Source organism: Homarus americanus, unplaced genomic scaffold (genome assembly GCF_018991925.1).
Source record: "Homarus americanus isolate GMGI-L3 unplaced genomic scaffold, GMGI_Hamer_2.0 scaffold74, whole genome shotgun sequence".
Taxonomy (NCBI): domain Eukaryota; kingdom Metazoa; phylum Arthropoda; class Malacostraca; order Decapoda; family Nephropidae; genus Homarus; species Homarus americanus.
Genome location: NW_024716951.1, coordinates 344,961 through 360,703, shown reverse-complemented (window position 1 = coordinate 360,703; position 15,743 = coordinate 344,961). Strand labels below are relative to the sequence as shown.

The 15,743-nt window shown below is 41.2% G+C and overlaps 1 protein-coding gene across 1 annotated transcript in view; it reads right to left on the bottom strand.

Moving 5' to 3' along the window:
• Positions 1–2,516: 2,516 nt before the first annotated feature.
• Positions 2,517–15,743, bottom strand: part of LOC121858545 (lachesin-like) — a 120,409-nt gene continuing 107,182 nt past the window's right edge. The window contains exon 7 of the mRNA XM_042355035.1: positions 2,517–8,044. Within this exon, the coding sequence (XP_042210969.1) occupies positions 7,878–8,044 (167 nt within the window). The 3' untranslated portion in view covers positions 2,517–7,877. The remainder of the gene's footprint in view (positions 8,045–15,743) is intronic.

Here is a 15,743-nt window from a genome sequence, read left to right as displayed (position 1 = left end):
AAACAAACAACTTACCCCGCAAATAGCCAAAGGTAACTAACCTAGTGGCTCAATCAGACCAGTAAATGATTTGAACCGACTGGAGGGAACCTCGTTCCGCACCCAGCCCAGCTGAATCCCCTCAGGGTAACGAAACCGCACCAGGTGAAACAACAACAACAAAATGCTACGACAGCATCAACAGTGCACCCCAACCAACACTAATTAACTTCCCCAAGTACAAGGGAGAGCAACAAAATTAGCACACTGAAGGAAGGGATAACCACTGAACAACACTTGCTTCCGGGCCACAGACAGCAAGGTGGCGCGCTCACGGCGACTTACAACAACACGGGAACGAATGTTAAACCTCAGAAACCAAAGGTCAGAGACTATCCTGGCAAGGTCGCCACTTGTAAATGACCTGGGACTTAGGGATAGAAATCCCTTACCAAGCTAATCAGGATCTTAATAAAGGAAAGGCAAGGACCATGGTTATCTGAGGAATAACAAACAACCGTTAGAGATTGGCATCTCTTTACTATAAAAATATAACACAAAACTCTGACACCACTCAACAAACATCAAATAATTACGGGAGTCAAACAAATAAGGCAATCAACAGTTAATGGAGTCAAACTTTTAAAGGAAGCAAACAATTAAAGGAATCAAACAAATAATGGGAGCCAGCAATTAATGGATTCAAACAATTAAATGGAGTCAACAATTGATAGAATCGAACAATAAAGGGGAGTCAGCAATTAATGGAATCAAAAAATTATAGAATCAAACCATGAACAAATATTACATACGGCAGTGGCCCTGGGGGAAGGTTCTGGAACACGGTGATGCACACTCAGGGTAGGGAAGCGTCCACTTCAACTCCACACTCAGCGACGTCCTGAAAAGGCAGGAGAACACCGGGGCACCGACGGAATGTGATGAACTGACGGTAGTGGTATGCGGTAGTGGTGGATGACCAGAGAGTTGGCAGTTGATAGGTGAAGGTCTGGGAACACAGCCCACGAGTCCAGGACCTATGATGAGATCACAGCCAGAATTTGACGGACAGCAGGGTAGCTAGATACTGACGGTATGGCGGCTGGGTTAAATCTGCCTCGACGCAGATAGTCGCTGCCGTTCTCACCTCTGTCCAACCACCCCAAGTGTCGTCTGCACCAGCAAACGAGCGAGTTAGCAGCGGTAACCAGCCGGAGGATCGTCTCCGCCCTTACAATTTCCTTTTCGTTTCTTATCTGTACTCCATCCTTGTCATTGCATATTTCTTCTATGTACTCTGCTCATCTACTTTTTAAATCTTCTGCCTCAAACAGGATCTTATTGTCTTTGCTTTTAATAGAGTGTTAACGTATATATTTCCTTTTTCTGGTTCATATTCTCATTTTTTTCGTCGATGCGTTTTCTTTAAAATCCAATTGCTATTAACTTACTTTTAGCCTCGATCCTCCTATGTCCTATAAGTATTTTCCCCAGTCTCTAAAATTACTTCTTTGTCATTATTAGAGTGTTGTCCTGGTCCTGTTCATCAAAGACACTCTCTGTTTTGAGTTTTCCTAAATTCGAATTTATTTTGTCCAAATTTTTTCTCTTTAATCTTTTAAGTTTTAGCTTCATTAAACTCATTAATGGGACGTGATTTGACCCACAATTTGCCCCTGGATAGGTTTTGGTTCGGTTTACTAAATTTTTCCTGAATTAAAATGTAATCTACATGATTCCTGACTATGTTGTTTGCATTGTCCTGGGGTGAGACCCATGTACAGAGATGCTTATCGTGTTGTTCAAACCATGTAATTGCAATCATCATCTTGTTTCCCTCACAAGAGTCAATTAATATTTATCATCTCTCATTCAATTATCTAACTCATGTGGCCCTTCTTCCGGTGCTACTTTCCTTCATCCCAACTTTTTTGTGAAAAACGCTCATTATAATCGGATGTGAATTAAACTTTACGGTATCTTCAACTTTCCTTAAACCTTCATGAAATATTCTAAGAATTCATCCTCACTTTCATTTATTGCTAATAAGATGTCACAGAGTCTTTATGTGGATAATATAAAGAAATAGCAGAGTAGATGTGATTCACACATAAGAGTAAATATTGAGAAGCTCATTCTTTTAGGTATACAAGTTAACCATGTCTTGCCATGACTAGCTGCACTACTTAACAGTGATGAGGAATAAAATTCCCCTTTGATGAATATGAATGGGTACGGGGACCGAGCTGGCAGAACGCTCGCATATTATCTTAAAGGTAATTGATTCATAACTAGGGCATCCACAGTTCAGCCAGCTGTAAATAGTTGGAATGGGAAGATTGACTGAACACAAGGCCCGCCACAGTGACTTGGGGTGCTGTATACACATCTTCCCATCATGCTGTCAGGCCTTTAGAACATCCTTCCATAATACTCCTCATATTTTCTTGTATTACCAGCTCAAGTTTATTTAATTCTGCAGTCTAATGACTCGAATGTCTTTTGTTAAAATAAGGATTCAGTAAATCTTTTTCTTGTACCTTTTCCTGTTTTATTGTCAAAATACATATAAATATATGACACTTCACATAAAACACAGAGATATTAGTGGAATGATTAGGGTGAAACTCAGGCCCTAAATATCCAGTGCATGAAAAATGATAGATGGAGGTGTTGAGCTGAGGGTGAGGCAGATAACGTGGGATTGTGGCCTCTCACTACACTAGCTGGCCACTTGTGGCCTCTCACTACACTGGCTGGTCTCCTGTGGCCTCTCACTACACTGGCTGGTCTCCTTTGACCTCTCACTACGTTGGCTGGTCTACTGTGGCCTCTCACTACACTATCTGATCTCCTATGACTTCTCAGTACATTAGCTGGTCTCCTATGACTTCTCACTACACTAATTGGTCTCCTTTGTCCTCTCACTACACTGTCTGGTCTCCTGTGGCCTCTCACTACACTGTCTGGTCTCCTGTGGCCTCTCACTACACTGGCTGGTCTCCTGTGGCCTCTCACTACACTGGCTGGTCTCCTGTGGCCTCTCACTACACTGGCTGGTCTACTGTGGCCTCTCACTACACTGGCTGGTCTCCTGTGGCCTCTTACTACACTGGCTGGTCTCCTGTGGCCTCTAACTACACTGGGTGGACTCCTTTGGCCTCTCACTGCACTAACTGGTCTCCTGTGGCCTCTCACTACAATAGCTGGCCTCCTGTAACATCACTATTTTTTTAAGCCTTTTGTGTCCCATTGCACCAGCAGTTTTCATCTTACCTCACCTCATGCAGTTTTTATCCACCTAAATAACCTATATATATACATATATATATATATTTATATATATATATATATATATATATATATATATATATATATATATATATATATATATATATATATATATATATATATATATATATATATATATATAAAGAGAGAGAGCAACATAGCTGTGTCTCAGGTGCGAGACACATAGTACATGGTAACTTGGAACAGTAAATTATACATGTGGAATAAATAATTAATTATATTATAAAGTTCGTCAGATCATTACTACAATTCTGATGGATATTTTTTACACATATACTATATACATTATTTATTTGCTTAAGCATTCATATATATATATATATATATATATATATATATATATATATATATATATATATATATATATATATATATATATATATATATATATATATATATATATATGTATATATATATATATAAGGAACAGAGGGCAGTAGTGTTTGTATAATGTACACAAACAACAACATCACAAGCGCGCCGAGTCTGACTGGCCGACTTTACCAGCGGAACCTGTGTACCTCATCGGGTCAAAGTACCGCGACTTTTTCAATGGTACGACTAGATAAGTGAATTTACTGTTCCAGTGAAGTAGCTCGAGTAGTCGATCGACTGGGACGGTGGATTAACTGGACCATTGAACCAGCTCGGCCAGTGGATCGACTGGACCATTGGATCGACTGGAATAGATGACCACTTCTAAATTTGATCCTTCAACACAATTATAACATTTATTAGAGCATGCACTATACAATTGACTTAAAGTAGACAACACAAAGTAGCGGACGAACGTTGCCAAGGTGTCCCAGCCAGTGAACGACAGATACACATTCCTTTCATCTCTCTCACTGAGACAAGACGAGGAGGAGAGACATCTGTGTTCTTTAACATCACCAGATAATATTTAATGTTATGTGTGACTGAATTTCAAAAGACACACGAGTAATAATGCACTGTACAATAGCGATATGCCATGCTTGAATGACCCCTCATATATATGCTGCCACCCACTACCAACTTCCGTGCAGGAACAAGCAAACATACAAGTTCAGCTTGATATACAGGAACGACCTGCCACAATGAGGACACCTTCCTGCTTTACATAATATAAGTATGTCAAAACAGCCAAGATCTAAGTGAGATATTTCTTAGTTTGTCGAGAGCCGAAGGTTATGGAGTGATCAGTAATGAAACATACACGTCGGTGACGCTGAAGGACTACAATGTCATGTCTTCGTTTTCAACATATTCGGGTGATTCTACAACTCCTTACATCACCCATTACAACAAAACACTCAACAGTTTTACCGTTAATGATGAATCAAGACTTTTAATTTATAAAGAAAACTATCTGTCTACACCACAAGAATATCTTCTCCGCGCTTACACCATGGTCACTGACGACAGCTGTATCCCAAAATGGTGAAATAAACACAACTGGTTACTTGTCTTGTCTGGCTGGAACAAGGTGGCAGCAACTTACAGAGCATATAGTAGGTACTGTAGGTGTAACCCAGGAATTTACAGAGTATATGGTGTTACCTTTGTGTACCTTCGAGCAATTTACAGAGCATATGGTACACCCTCTGAATATGCCCCCACATGGTACAGGTTACGGGCATACCTCGAGCAATTTACTGTGGCATTAGGTATTTCTCCTTCACTATAAACTTTACCCATGTTTCACATCAACACACTAAATAAAGTCCATTTTTTCCTACCTTTCATTATAAAACTATACGGCGAATGTCAGTTATTTATATAATTGTTTTATGTGAAATAATAAGAATAGGACACTTTATTTTATTATTATTATTATTATTATTATTGTTATTATTATTATTATTGTTATTATTATTAGAAGTATTTATTGGTTGTTTTAATTATTATTACTTCATTGTAGTTTATATCAAGAGAGCCTGAATCTACAAGCCATAACGGCACATTACAATCGCATTTAGTAGAACCCTTCATAGGTTACAACTTAACACAATTTATACGCCTGGGGTAAAGCAGCACTGCGATGGTCACGGACTTGTTCAATTTGTACACTTATATCTCTCCTCAGGTTGAACGTCAGGGGGCCTTATAAGACAGGGCGATGCTATGATATACTTCCAATAAAGATTTTTTGTATACGTTATTTACTACAGTGTATAACTGTTCATATTGAACCATGCACCTCACTATTTTGGATCGATACTTTTCCAAGTCCGATCAACGAGTTGCCGGGTTAGAACTATCAGCATAAGCAGTTTATGATGACTCTTCCGGTGTTGGACTTATGGTTACCCCTTAACCTCAACCTGAATATAGAAATAAATTTGTTTCGGAGATAAATTATGTGACTCTCAGGCTTCTTCTGTTTGCGAGAAGAATTTCGTGTGTGGGGCCCGGGCTAGCTGGTGAGGCCGGCGGGAATGTGGGAACCCGTGTGGACACTACTGCCATTGGTGGTAAAACAGGAAAACACAGGGTGTCCATAACTGATTACCCTAAAAACAGTATGCTCTCATCCTTTAATCAGGGTAATCATTTATGGTCACCCTGTATTTTTCCCGGCCATTTTTTTTTAGACTTGTTCAATTTTATCTAACACTCTTACTGTTATATTTTCTTTATTTTTATTGTATCAGTTTGTCTTATACTTACTCTTCTATTTCTTAAGCACTCTCTCCTTCACTTCTTCAATCCTTCTTTACATTATTGTTTTTTTTCATCACTTTTACCCTTTTATAATCCTACTATATTTTTTCTCTCTCTTAGACACAAATTTATAGAATCTTTGTAACAATGAAATCACTTTACGCATTTTTTTCTCTCTATCTGCTTGTCATTCTCAAGACTCCCACAAATTCGTCTTCTTTGTCATCGTAATTGCTTTCCAACTCCTTAACTACTCCTTCTTCCTTGCCTCTTTAATGAGTTTTTGGCCCTCGGTTAACAGGCTATCACCAAGTTTCCTTCTCATTCCTGTTGTTACACACAACGCTTGCCAGTTTTAATCACTCTCCGGGCACAATCTTGTTTAGTCTTTGTGTCTCCTCTTTCTTCTTTGTTAAGTAATTAAAGAATCCACTTGTTAGCTGACAGCTGGTACCATTTTTTTTCCTTAACCGCAGGAACAATTCGCTATTTTTTTTTTTACTTATATCATTAAGTCGTGAGTCACCTGAATTGTTTGTGCATCTCGGCGTCCTATTAATTTTTATTTCTTCTTTCTCAAGATTTCTTCAATTGAAAGACCTGTTTCCAATGGTTCGTTGCCTTCAGTCTTTAACTCCATTCTCGTAACAGCTTTGGTTCTTCTCCTTTTCCTTCTTTCTTCTCTCATAGACCACACGGTCCTTACAGGTCTTTCACCCTTCTATTGCCTCAGATAAGTCAATGGTCTTTGCAGTAGTCAAGCGCTTGCCAGACACAACCAGACACGAGGTACCAGGTATTTACAGTAGCGTTTCTAATATTCATATAAATGTATATGAATCTCTCTTAGCTCTCTAAATATGAGGATTTACAGTGGAATAGGATAGACACTAACACTAAATACCACTTTTGAATTGCACCGTCAATACTTTGGTCAATACATGCTAAGTGGGTCAACTTACTGGTCTCAAGATACGCCTGTGTGTGTGTGTGTGTGTGTGTGTTTGTTTAATAGAAATAATGGGAAACTAAAATTAAATTGAAATAAAATAAATATTGAAAATATTGCCAACGATCAGTTAACTAATTGCTAAGTAATAGTACGAAAACAAGTTTAGAATATTAATATTCTCACACACACACACACACACACACACACACACACTACGACAAAATAATTTCGTATATAAAATTCATAATCAGTGAAAATTTAATTTTTAATCATGAATTTTGCCTCCCGAAAGTGTTTTTTTTTCAGATGAAAACATTTAAAACACAAACCTCTGTAGCCGTTTGTCCGTATCCCTCTGTGGCTGTTGTATGTGAACCTCTGGAGCTGTTTGTCTGTGAACCTCTGTAGTAGTTCGTCTGTGAACCTCAACAACTGCAGCAACAATTTAATTCTCGCCTGAATACGTTCATTCACTCAACTCAGTAGTTCATCTACACTTGGGTGAAAAAGATCAACCTCATCCAAACTGAAGGATGATTCATGGAAAAACTTGACGGAAGTTCTCCATAAAAAAAGGAATTCGCCACATTTTGAGACTTTTGTAACCTAGAGGCAGATTGAGGATAACTTTATCTTAGGCAGGTTGATGATGACCTAAGCTGAGAAAGACTGAACATGTTGTAGGTATGGGCTTCGGTTCAGATCTTCAGGATGATAACAGCGCAAGATGACCTAGGCAAATAATGGACTAGAACTACGCTTGGGTAGCATTGAGCTTGAAAGAGATAACTTTGTTAAAACTGGCCTACGGTGCTCTTAACGCAGCACTGGAGTAGGCTATCCGACGATTGGCTAACGTAGGCAGACGTGAGCTATGTCAAGGTTTTCCCTATTGAAGATTGTCCTGGTGGATAAAACAACCCAGAACTTGTTTCCCGTGGGAGAAGTTGATTTAGGCGCAGCTGCCACCAGTTAAGGTCAGTGCGGGTCAGTAGAGGGCGTGGTGGAGGCGGGGTGGAGGCTGGTGTGTGGGAAGGAAGGCCAGAAGGCAGGTGAGGCAGGCAGCCAACAGAAGCGCCGCCGGGCAGGGACAGGCAGCTACCCCTCCACCACCCACCTGGTTCCTGCCGTGCTGCATGGCCGCCGGCTTCTTGCCTGAGTGAGAAAAATGCACGAAACTCATTAATAAGAGAATTAACAGAATATAATGTTTAGCAGTGGACTGTGAGTAAGGAAACATTTATTATCTTTCAAGACCTTAAAATTAATTTATTAAAGAGTAATCGAATCTTGTACTGTTGCGTCTTGTGTAGGTTGTTGTTTTTATAAAGTTATTACAGGGTTTCAACAGGGAGACTCTTAAGCGAACAACAAGGTTACTAATACACTAATCCAACAATCATTAAAAATTATGAGAGATAGATCTCTGTAGATGAGATGTTTGCATATATCTTAACTTGGGTTAAGTTAAAGGGTTAATATAATTTTGATTTCACTTACTTTTACCAAGGCAACTTTCTGAATTCTCCACTTGTCAGTACACTGTAGGTACAGCGTGTAACAGTACACAGTAGGTACAGCGTGTAACAGTACACAGTAGGTACAGCGTGTAACAGTACACAGTAGGTACAGCGTGTAACAGTACACAGTAGGTACAGCGTGTAACAGTACACAGTAGGTACAGCGTGTAACAGTACACAGTAGGTACAGCGTGTAACAGTACACAGTAGGTACAGCGTGTAACAGTACACAGTAGGTACAGCGTGTAACAGTACACAGTAGGTACAGCGTAACAGTACACAGTAGGTACAGCGTGTAACAGTACACACAGGTAGGTACAGCGTGTAACAGTACATAGTAGGTACAGCGTGTAACAGTACACAGTAGGTACAGTGTAACAGTACACAGTAGGTACAGTGTACACAGTAGGTACAGCGTGGTACAGTAGGTACAGTGTAACAGTAACAGTAGGTACAGCGTGTAACAGTACACAGTAGGTATGTAACAGTACACAGGTACAGTGTAACAGTACACAGTAGGTACAGTAGGTACAGCGTGTAACAGTACACAGTAGGTACAGTGTGACAGTACACAGTAGGTACAGCGTGTTACAGTAGACAGTAGGTACAGCGTGTAACAGAGCAACAGTAGGTACAGCGTGTGACAGAGCACAGTAGGTACAGCGTGTGACAGAGCACAGTAGGTACAGCGTGTAACAGTAGAGACAGGGTACAGCGTGTGACAGAGCACAGTAGGTACAGTGTGTGACAGAGCACAGTAGGTACAGCGTGACAGTGCACAGTAGGTACAGCGTGTGACAGTGCACAGTAGGTACAGCGTGTGACAGTGCACAGTAGGTACAGCGTGTAACAGTAGACAGTAGGTACAGCGTGTAACAGTAGACAGTAGGTACAGCGTGTAACAGTAGACAGTAGGTACAGCGTGTAACAGTAGACAGTAGGTACAGCGTGTAACAGTACACAGTAGGTACAGCGTGTGACAGTACACAGTAGGTACAGCGTGTGACAGTGCACAGTAGGTACAGCGTGTAACAGTAGACAGTAGGTACAGCGTGTAACAGGAGACAGTAGGCACAGCGTGTGACAGTGCACAGTAGGTACAGTGTGACAGTGCACAGTAAGTACAGTGTGTAACAGTACACAGTAGGTACAGCGTGTGACAGTACACAGTAGGTACAGCGTGTAACAGTACACAGTAGGTACAGCGTGTAACAGTACACAGTAGGTACAGCGTGTAACAGTACACAGTAGGTACAGCGTGTAACAGTACACAGTAGGTACAGCGTGTAACAGTACACAGTAGGTACAGCGTGTAACAGTACACAGTAGGTAGTGACTTAATACTGTATATTCTGGCTATTTAGAATTAATAACAAAACGTAATTTGTTCCTTCGGGTTAATATAAGTGTTCAGTGACATGAAAATTACTCGGTACAATGACATACTAAACGTTGGCTATTTAATGTATTACTAAGATTCAACAAAGATTTTTAACCCTTTGGCTCTTGGAAGTTTCCTTACGCTGAAAAAATCATCTAGCAGTAACCAGAATAAAAATTCTAAAACGCGACAATCGACTGGAAAGATAAGAGCGTAGCAAGGTTAATAATAACACTAGTCCATCACCTATTGAAAACAAATAATAACTTCTCATAGTCTACAAAAATGTAGCCATTATTGTTTCAAGAACTCTGTGATGAAATGACTTTCGGGGCCCAAAAATATTACAAGCTAATATAGACAAGATTCATAAGAAGTTCCTTCGGTGGAGCAAGAGAGGGTGACTCGGTAAATCTTCAAGTAAAGAAGTTTGAGGTGAACTTCGGTAACTAAGAGCACCGCCTCAACACCAGCCTTCACCGAAACATGGATAAACCTAAACTAACGTGAGTTTCCTGTCGAATACCAAATTGCAGGTTACAAATTATTCATTACCGATAGGCAGATTAGGAAAGGAAGTGGAGTAGCAATCTATGTCAGGGATAATCTGAAGTGTGAAATAAATAAGGAAATTAAAGCAGAGCGGAATACAGAAACAATTTGGATAGAATTAATCGATGGTCGGGAAAAATTAATCACAGGAGTAATATATAGACATCCTAATCTTGATAGATTTATTGAGCGACTTATTTGAGATGAAATGCGCAGGGCTTCCATACATAGCAAAGTCTGTATAGTAGGCGACTTTAACTTTAGTCAAATAGATTGGATTGACCTTACAGGTAACTCAGAATCAGAGGATTTTCTTGAAACAATCCTGGACTGTTTACTAAGCCAACATATAACCGAACCCACCCGGGGTAATAATATACCCGAATTAGTTCTGTCAAACAAAGAAAACCTCAGTAGTAATGTCGAGGTAGGGAACGAACTTGCTAACAGCGATCACAAAGAAATTAGATTCCAGGTAGAATTTCAGGGCAGCCGCAAGGAAAATTTCATTAAGGCAAACTTTGATAGTTTGAAGAGGCAGCTGAGAGAAGGGGTATCACGCTTGGGGGTGAATTACATGACCTCACATGAGGTGACCTCACACATTGTACCCAAAGAGGGCGACCTCACTTTACCTGGAGACCTGGCAGAACATGCCATACAGAAAACTCAGATCAAACAACAATGACCCTAAATGGATAAATAATTATTTAAAGAATGTTATTGGACAAAGGTAGAAGAATAAATCGTGGTGAAGTCTACCTCCGAGATTATTATAAGGAATTGGCCGGTAGGGTTAAGACCGAGATAAGAAAAGCAAAGAGGAATAATGAACTTAAGGTATCAAGAGAGGCGAAGTAAAACCCCAAGGGATTCTATCAAATGTATCAAGCTAAAACACGAGAAAATTTTGGACCAATACAGTCAGATACCGGCGAGTTAACTGATAACGTCGGAGAAATGAGCAATAATCTGAATAAAAATTTTTCAACAGTTTTCACCACCAAAAATATAAACATGATACCCGAGGCACCGACTCTATACAGAGATAGTGAGGAAAATAAATTAAGCGAGATAGTAGTGACTAGTAACGATGTTAGTAAGCAAATAGACCAACTAAAGCCTAATAAGTCACCAGGTCCCGATGAGATATTTGCCAGAGTATTAAAGGAATGTAAGGAACAGCTTAGTATGCCCTAAACAAAGTTGTTTAACATGTCCTTAAAAACGGGTGTAGTACCAGAATTCTGGAGGATATCGCTATACCGATTTTCAAGAAGGGAGATAGATCACTATCCTCTAACTACCGACCAATCAGTCTAACATCAATTGTAGGCAAATTACTGGAATCAATCATTTCAAACTCTATTCGAAATCTCCTGGAGAAGCACAAGTTCATGTCTAACTAATCTATTAATATTCTTTTCATCTGTTTTCGAATCAGTGGACAAGGGGCACAATTATGATGTGGCATATCTCGACTTTAGCAAAGCCTTCGACAGAGTCCCCCCCACGAATGACTAATAAGAAAAGTGGAGGCTCATGGCATTAAAGGAGATATTCTAAAATGGATTAGGGCGTGGTGACAAGACAGGAAACAGTGATTGAACATTAACGGCACTAAATCCCATTGGAGCAATGTCACTAGTGGAGTTCCCCAAGGCTCAGTACTCGGACCATTATTATTTATTATATACAAAAAAGACAGATATCGGCGTAGACAGCAACATAAAGTATATTTGCTGATGACACTAAACTAGGGCGTGTAATTAAATCTGACGAGGACTCCGCAAATCTACAGGAAGATTTAAACAAATTTTTCGAATGGTCTGAAAAATGGGAGATGAAATTCAATGTGGACATATGTAAAGTACTCGGTATAGGAGATGTAAAAAGGGAAACCAGATACCAGATGAACAACGATGTTATTGAGAAATCCGACTGCGAGAAAGATTTAGGAGTAATGATAAGCAGAAATCTTAAGCCAAGTAAACAATGTGTTTTTGCTCGTAACAAGGCTAATAAAGTACTTGGTTTCATACAAAGGAGTGCTAGTTACAAGACTAGCAATGTCGTCTTAAAACTATACCTTGCGCTTGTGAGACCTCACCTGGATTACGTAGTTCAATTCTGGTCACCGTATTACAGAATGGATATAGAATCTTTGGAAAGAATTCAGAGGAGACTGACAATCCCGGGCATTAGGAACCTTGAGTACAGAGACAGGTTAAAGCATCTTAATTTGCACTCCCTCGAGAGACGTTGAGTGAGGGGCGATATGATAGAGGTGTATAAATGGAAGTCAGGGCTGAACAAATGGTACATTACCAAGGAACAGTAAGTACGACCCTCTGGTTGACAAGGTTGACCTTCTGGAAGCCAATCCACAGTACGCCCACGTTCGGTTCCCTGATGTACGACAGTCTACCGTGTCACTCCGAGATCTGGCCCCTGTTGGACAAGCTGTTACAGATACTGTCGATCCCGAACCTGAACCGACTGAGTTACCTAAGGCATCTACCTCGGTGCCCCTTGAACCTACACCCGGCACTCCAGTGGCTGAATCTCCTGTCACGGACGACCTTTCAAATGATGCTCGTCTGCATTAAGCTGTTATAACAGATTCACCCTCGCCCCCTCGTCGATCTTGTCGTGTACATAGGAAAGCTTGATTCTTACGGTTGTCCTGATGTCTAATTCAGCAAGATGGATAGAATATAATAAGTTATGCTACACTTGTACACTTGAACCCATGTCTTCTATCTTGTTATCTGATTATGTACACTCGCACCAAAAAGTATCGGTGCAGGGTGTGATCGACGACTTCCGAAACGATACGTATACACTGTGATATGTCGGGAAGGTTGGTAAGTGTATCCTCATAACCCCCCCCCCCTCCACTAGGTGTTGCCAGATGGCTGACAATCAGTGTGTTTGTTTCCTCTTTTCGGATTGTTGCTTTGTGTCGACTGAATGATGAGCGAGGGTTCGGTCTCGGTGAACGTGGGTATAAAACAGAGGCAATATGAAGCAGTAGAGATGTACACATGCCAGACGACATGGAAACCTCAGAGGGAACACAAGGAGCTATTATTGCCCTTCATAACGAAGGGTTTGGCGTCACAGATTATCCAGCGGGTTGGTGTCCACAGGAACACACGCTGCACGATGGATTCTGCGATACCTCGAAACTGGTGCTACAGGCGACAGGGCTCGGAGCGGGTCCACGCTGCACCACCTCTCTGGACGACCAGGTTGTGGTTTATTTTGTAGCATAAATTAATGTGGCAATATTCACAAGTATCACAAATAATTTTGTTAACAGGGAGCTCCTCATATTTCATACTTTCTATTTATCACTTCCCGATCTTATTTATAATGGCTTGTTTCACTTGACCAGGACTGCCAACATACAGCTGGAACAACTCGCCTTTCCCAATACCTATCGTCGCTGGTCTCAAATTGTTCACAGTACAGTATGCACCGATACTTTTTGTTGCGAGTGTACATATGTTATTTTTCTTGTCATTGGGTTTTGTTTTTGTTTGGCGTTCTATTATATTAGTAATTTTCATTGTTCCCTCCACTTACTAGAATATTCTCTTGTTCTCTTCCAGATGTCATACTACCCTTGACCGATTATATGAACAATAAAGCCTAGAAAAAGGTCGACTCTAGTCTTATTTCACCACAATAAGCAAACATTCATTAAACTTTATTTAACCTAACCTAAAAACATACCCTAACCAAACCTAACCATATGATACTGAACCTTTGAGAGACACCCTGGATGCTGAGCCCTTCAGAGACACCCAAGGTACTGAACCATTGAAAGACACCCAAGGCACAGTACACTTCCTCAGTAACATCGCACGACACAACACACTTCCTCAGCAACATCGCACGACACAACACACTTCCTCAGCAACATCGCACGACACAACACACTTCCTCAGCAACATCGCACGACACAACACACTTCCTCAGCAACATCGCACGACACACAACACACTTCCTCAGCAAACATCACACGACACAACACACTTCCTCAGCAACATCACACGACACAACACACTTCCTCAGCAACATCACACGACACAACACACTTCCTCAGCAACATCACACGACACAACACACTTCCTCAGCAACATCACACGACACAACACACTTCCTCAGCAACATCACACGACACAACACACTTCCTCAGTACAACAAGTAGGATGTGTCTCACTGTCTTCCCTACCAACCTGACGTGCAACAAGGACGTGTCTCACTGTCTTCTTCACCAATCTGACGTACTGTGCAGCAAGGGACGTGTCTCACTGTTTTTTCTTCCAACCTGACGTACTGTTCAACAAGGGGATGTGTCTCACTGTCTTCCCTACCAACCTGACGTGCAACAAGGGGACGTGTCTCACTGTCTTCTTCACCAATCTGACGTACTGTGCAGCAAGGGACGTGTCTCACTGTTTTTTCTTCCAACCTGACGTATTGTTCAACAAGGGGATGTGTCTCACTGTCTTCCCTACCAACCTGACGTGCAACAAGGGGACGTGTCTCACTGTCTTCTTCACCAATCTGACGTACTGTGCAGCAAGGGACGTGTCTCACTGTTTTTTCTTCCAACCTGACGTATTGTTCAACAAGGGGATGTGTCTCACTGTCTTCCCTACCAACCTGACGTGCAACAAGGGGACGTGTCTCACTGTCTTCTTCACCAATCTGACGTACTGTGCAGCAAGGGACGTGTCTCACTGTTTTTTCTTCCAACCTGACGTATTGTTCAACAAGGGGATGTGTCTCACTGTCTTCCCTACCAACCTGACGTGCAACAAGGGGACGTGTCTCACTGTCTTCTTCACCAATCTGACGTACTGTGCAGCAAGGGACGTGTCTCACTGTTTTTTCTTCCAACCTGACGTATTGTTCAACAAGGGGATGTGTCTCACTGTCTTCCCTACCAACCTGACGTGCAACAAGGGGACGTGTCTCACTGTCTTCTTCACCAATCTGACGTACTGTGCAAGGGACGTGTCTCACTGTTTTTTCTTCCAACCTGACGTATTGTTCAACAAGGGGATGTGTCTCACTGTCTTCCCTACCAACCTGACGTGCAACAAGGGGACGTGTCTCACTGTCTTCTTCACCAATCTGACGTACTGTGCAGCAACGGACGTGTCTCACTGTTTTTTCTTCCAACCTGACGTACTGTTCAACAAGGGGACGTGTCTCACTGTCTTCTCTCCCAACCTGACGTACAACAAGGGGAGATGTCTCACTGTCTTCTCTGCCAACCTGACGTACAACAAGGCCACGTGTCTTACTGTCTTCTCTCCCAACCTGACGTACAACAAGGGAGATGTCTCACTGTCTTCTCCACCAACCTGACGTACAACAAGGG